Here is a 5,604-nt window from a genome sequence, read left to right as displayed (position 1 = left end):
TTCATCACCAGTCAACCACTCACTTATTTGTCAGAGCCTCTTTGACAAGTTTCATACTTTTGCATTTTGAAAGCTACCTGCGAACTTTTCACCTAAAGTGTAATGGACTACGACGAATAAAAGATAAATATTTATATATTGTAATTAATTAACCTGAAACTATTCTTATAGAATATAGATGCATGAGAGAGAGAGAGAGAGAGAGAGAGAGAGAGAGAGAGAGAGAGAGAGAGAGAGAGAGAGAGAGCAGGGCGATTGAGAAAAATATTTTAATCCTTTCAACATGAATGGAAACTCACTTAATTCAATGTGCTTGCATTGCAATAGCAATATTTATCTTAAATCTCAAGAAAAATTATGTAGAATATTATTTACCTTGGTTTCATTTCTAAATAGAGGTCTGCCCCTTTCTGTGTGTGTTTCCTTTAGATGCTGATCAAAAATAGATTTGCTGAATATAGGTCATGAAAAAAAATCACGTCTCAATATGTATTCCAATCTTTTACATGAAGAGTTCTTTGGCAAAAGGAGCAGCCACCCTTATGAGTTTAAACCTAATTTACTGTCCATTTCAAGAACTGAGAGTCATCGTTTTTCTCAAATATCTTTCAAACTAATCATTTGGTCGAAATGGTACTTTGACACAGTGTACAAGACACTTCCGCTAATATTTGGCAATATAGTGCATTGTCAAATGGTGTTAGTTAAGGCGTTTACTCTTGACTTTCAAAGGCAAAGTCGCATGAGTCAGCAGGACTATTCTACGCAATCGAACCTCCGCTATCCCCCATAGACAGGAAAGGGAGGGCGGAGATGGGGAGGACAGGAGAGTGGGTTGAGGGAGGGATGGGGAGGGAAGGGAGGGAGGGAGGGATGGGGGGGGATGAAGGGACGTTCGAATGCATAGTTTGGCGATGCTTTGGCAACACCATGTAAGTCCAGAGTAAACGCCTAACTAAAACCGTTTGACAGTCCACTATATTATTAAAAATTAGCAGGAGGTGTTTCATACACTGTGTCAAAGTACCATTCCGATTAAGTAATTAGTCTGAAAGATATTTGAGAAAAACGATGACTCGCACTCCCTGAAACAGATAGTACACTACTAGTTAGGTTTAGTAAAAACAAATCACGAATATACCATTAATTTCGTATACCTGGAAGAATATAAGTCTCTAAGGTTTATTACTTTCATTTGTATTGAAAAATAGAATAAAAAAACTGTCTTAAATATAAGCCTTACGGAATTCAGTCAGAGATATGATTTTCCACTAAAATTTTTTGTAATTTTTTCCTTTGAATTATTTTGGATGGAACCGAATAGAATATAGAGTTTAGGCCAAAGGCCAAGCACTGGGACCTATAAGGTCATTCAGCGCTTACAAAAAAAACTGAGAGTAGGTAGGTCTGCAAGGTGTAACAGGGGGGAAAACCTCGCAGTTGCATTATGGAGTTAGGAGAGTTGTGGATAGCAAGATGGAAGAGAGGTAAGGTGAATGGAGGTAGAGTAAAAGGAGTGAAAGGGGTTACAGCTAGGGGCCGAAGGGACGCTGCAAAGAACCTTCAGTTATGGCTACAGTACACCCCGTAAGGTGCACTGATGGCGCTACCCCAGTACGGGGCTTTGAATTATTTTGCCCTTTGCTTTCCAGCAGAAACAAAGTCATATACTGAGTACTGTTCTTGTTTTATTCTTCTTAATTTGTGCTAAGTATCCAAAACAAGTATGAATCTGAACACTAAAAATAATGAATTAGTAGAGAAAGACTCTCGTTATCATAAAACCATAAATGAAACGCTGGAAAATATGTTAGCAAGGCCAACAGATCGTAACTCTTGTCGATCTTAAGTTAAAACAAAAGTTCACAGTTTAAAGAATTCAGTCACAACATTTGAGGACAGACAGAAAAAATTCAAGTTAAATAAAAACATGTAAAAACGCTTTCAGTGAAAACAAAGTTAGGCAACGGTTTTGAAAAGGTGATGGGATTGTGCCCTCAAGTTATATGAAGCGATCAAGAAGGGATTCGAGCGGGAAATTTTTTGCTATTGTGGAGTATTTTTTCAAGATGGAAATTCTGTGAAAATTTTTTTTTTTTCTTTTTTTAGTTTTCTTTCTTCCATTCCAACAATTTTCTGTGTGAAAGTCGATTCATCTAAATGCATAACAATTCCAGCAAAAAACTTATTATTAATTTCATTTACCTGTCCAGTATAAGTCGAACCAACTGCTTGAACATTATTGATAGTTCTAAATGTCATTATCGACTTCTTACTCTAAATACATACAAATATATACCGATTTTTTTTTAGAATATGATGAGCCAAATATTAAGATTATAGTTTTATACTGTTGCTTTCTGGAGATGAAACGAGTCAGAACCAGTTCCACACTCCCAGAAAACACAAGATGAAAACCGGTACCGCATCGAGATTAATGATGACATCGGATCAGAAATGTAAATTATACTAACAATATCAAATTTCGTCCTGATTAGAAAGTATTACATTCCAACTGTCACCCGTTGGGTGCGACGGAACAAGGTGGGTAAACAGAGCATGAGAGAGAGAGAGAGAGAAAAATGTGCTTCTGGGTGGACTCTTCCTTTTTTAGCAGCTCTAAAGAGAGAGAGAGAGAGAGAGAGAGAGAGAGAGAGTCTTGATAGGCAGATTAGGCTGCCCTTATGTCAGTAAGGGGGAGTTTGCTTTTTTAAACAGCCTGTAAGAGAGAGACAGACAGAGAGAGCATTGTGCTTCCGCTTAATTAAGCAGGACTGATGAAAGCATGGGCTCTTGGTCTTTTAGCAGGCCGCAAAGGAAGAGAGAGAGAGAGAGAGAGAGAGATGTGCACCTTGTTAAATGAACTGACCTTATATGAGCATAGGATCTTGATCTTTTAGCAGGCCGTAGAAAAGCATGGAGGAGAGAGAGAGAGAGAGAGAAATATGTGCTTCTGGTTAAGCTCATGGACTCTTCCTCTTTTCAGCAGCTCTTAAGAGAGAGAGAGAGAGAGAGAGAGAGAGAGAGAGAGAGAGAGAGAGAATGCACTCTCCCTCAAACATCGCGTGTCTTCGTAGGTGTAGGGTGGAGCCGGTGGTTGCACATTTTCGCCTGGGGACCAAGAGGCCCAACTGGTTCTTGATCCTCTTCCCCTCCTGGACGTCTCACCTGTCATCCTGCAGGATTCGTCTTTCACGGTCGTTTCGAGATGAGAGGAAAGAGAAAGTGGATTCCTATGAAGACCTATGTATATAAAGTGACGCCTCGGGAGCCACTGCCAGAGTCCAACTCATTCCGCGAAGACAAACAAACCGTCTCCTGAGGAGCTTTGACGTCACCAGCATGAAGGTAAAAAATAGGTCGTTTGATCTTGTTCTTTATAAAGATTATATTAATGGTTTTAATCGACATTTGGATTCATCCCGTAATAGGTCAGTTTTCTTTTATTTTCCTTTGTTAGACTGAAAACGTCAAACTGTATTTTTAATCTGAGTGGCCATTTCATAAATTCTAGCAAGTTTTTTTACTTTAGCCTATTTAAATCGATACGTAGATTATTCTCCTAATAGGTATGGATAGTCAACCAGATTTTGTCGTAGATAGTGGGCTGTTTGCCATAGAAATTCCCTTTAATTATGAGAATAAACATATGTTGCATGGGCAATTAATTGGTCTCCAAAATAGAGTACCATGATTATCACATACTGAAAGAAGAGTAATGCATAAATCCACGCATTAATTTTTAAGCCCACAATAAGAATACATACGTGAAAATATTAGGCGACTGCAGATAAGTTGCTAGATACTTCGATATTCTTGGTTATCTTCAAATTAAACTGAATATCTCATGTCTGACTACTGAATATTTTTTCCTCAGGTCCAAACGTTGTTGTTGTTGACTAGCACCATTGCCACGGTATTGGCTGCGCCTCAGTTCGACTTCAACAACAATCAGGTAAATAGCTTCTTAAAGAATAACTAAGAATATTGTTTCCAACGATGAAAACCTCCATTATTTACTTTGCAACCCAGGTGCCTAACCTTAATCTAATAATTGTATAAAGTATGCCTATTCTATAACTTTGTAAATTTATAAATGAATGAGTACAGATGTGAATTTATTTAATTTTCTTGCTATTTTCCCTTTTACCTGCTCAGCCAACGCCCTACAGCTTCGCCTACGGCGTGAGTGACCCCAACACAGGCGACGAGAAGGAACACAAGGAGACAGTTTCACCGTCAGGAGTGACAGAGGGCGAATTCAGGTGGCTCCAGCCCAATGGACTCTTCAGGTGACAACAGAATCTATTTTCTTAACAATAAGAGAGATTTTCTAATGGCAGTAATCATCTTTATTCATAAATGCACAGTTATAAAGTGGCAGAGTTTATCATGTTTATGAACTGGAGTTGATTTTTCACAGTACAGAAAGTTATATGGGCCAAACAAATATAATTTGTTTAATAGTTTTCTATTTACAGGATGAATTAATCGTAAAAACTAATAGCAATCACTCAGATGAAATCTTTTTCTTCTACTCGATTGGAAAGATCCAGTACTGAACTTTTGCATTTAGATTTTATTACGTGTTTCATCTGCTTAGAAACCACCAGTACAATTATCCAACAAATATGAAGCTGAAATGACTTAAAATGTTTTCCTGTATTTTAGGACAAGTTTTAAAAAAGTGTTCCTTCTAGTTAACTTCCTAAGAACGCAATGCATGATAATAACCATGGATGTTTCACTAAGGCTAATTCTGCCCTTTGCTCTAAACAGAATAACTCGATACACTGCTGACGATGCCTTAGGATTCCGTGCAATTGTCAGTGAGGAACCTGGTGAGAGAGTAGGAAACTACTACACAAACTCCTTGCTGGGTGGCTCAGTCGAAGTGCCTTCCGTTTTCCCAAGCCGAGGAAATCAGCAATCTTTCAGTGGCTTCCAGTCTGGGAATCAACAATCCTTCAGCAGCTTCGACTCAGGAAACCGAATCGTGACGAGTTCTCAGAGCTTCCAGAATCAGGCACCAAGCAGAGGCCCAACCTTCCAGACCTCAACAATTAGCACAACTCAGGACCTAGGCTTCACCAGCCTCCCAGTCCAGAGCTTTACCATCCCACAGAACCCTCAGCCTCAGACATTCACAACCTTCACAACTTCACAACCCTCTCAGAGTAATGGAAACATCATTGACGGTGGAATCATCGATGGTGGCTTCGTCAGTGGTGGAGTCATTGATGGTGGAATTGTTGGCACCACTTCCACCACTTTTGACTCCGGTTTCAACCAGTTCGATTCCAACGCCAATTCTTTCAACGGTGGATCAAGCCTGAATAATTTCGGTTCTACTTCCAGTAACTTTGGTCTGAATTCGAACAGACTCGGTACCTCAAGGTTCTCCGGTGGAAGCATCACCCAAGGTATCCCAGTGATTCTGGCCAATGGCCCTAATCAGTTCAGAGGGTAATTCATCACCAATCAACCACTCACCTATTTGTCAAAGCCTCTTTGACAAGTTTCATACTTTTGCATTTTCAAAGCTACCTGTGAACTATTCATCTAAAGTGTAATGGACTACGAAGAATAAAAAATAAAAATTTA

The 5,604-nt window shown here is 39.2% G+C and overlaps 1 protein-coding gene across 1 annotated transcript; it reads left to right on the top strand.

Annotated features, from left to right (window-relative positions):
• The first annotated feature begins 3,243 nt into the window (after positions 1-3,243).
• LOC136840087 (probable GH family 25 lysozyme 3) lies at positions 3,244-5,604 on the top strand. The gene is made up of 4 exons (XM_067106473.1): positions 3,244-3,348; positions 3,878-3,955; positions 4,159-4,292; positions 4,780-5,604. The coding sequence occupies exons 1-4, from the start codon at positions 3,343-3,345 to the stop codon at positions 5,468-5,470; spliced, it is 909 nt and encodes a 302-aa protein (XP_066962574.1). The 5' UTR covers positions 3,244-3,342; the 3' UTR covers positions 5,471-5,604.

This window comes from Macrobrachium rosenbergii, chromosome 7 (genome assembly GCF_040412425.1).
Source record: "Macrobrachium rosenbergii isolate ZJJX-2024 chromosome 7, ASM4041242v1, whole genome shotgun sequence".
Classification (NCBI taxonomy): Eukaryota; Metazoa; Arthropoda; class Malacostraca; order Decapoda; family Palaemonidae; genus Macrobrachium; species Macrobrachium rosenbergii.
Note: the sequence above shows the minus strand (reverse complement) of the source record. Positions and strands in the feature narration are given on the sequence as shown.

Bases quoted from the DNA above. Each gene is read 5' to 3' on its own strand.
- LOC136840087 (XM_067106473.1), top strand. The intron at 3,956-4,158 runs GTAAATAGCTTC...TTACCTGCTCAG, and splicing joins TCGACTTCAACAACAATCAG to CCAACGCCCTACAGCTTCGC. The intron at 4,293-4,779 runs GTGACAACAGAA...TGCTCTAAACAG, and splicing joins CAGCCCAATGGACTCTTCAG to AATAACTCGATACACTGCTG.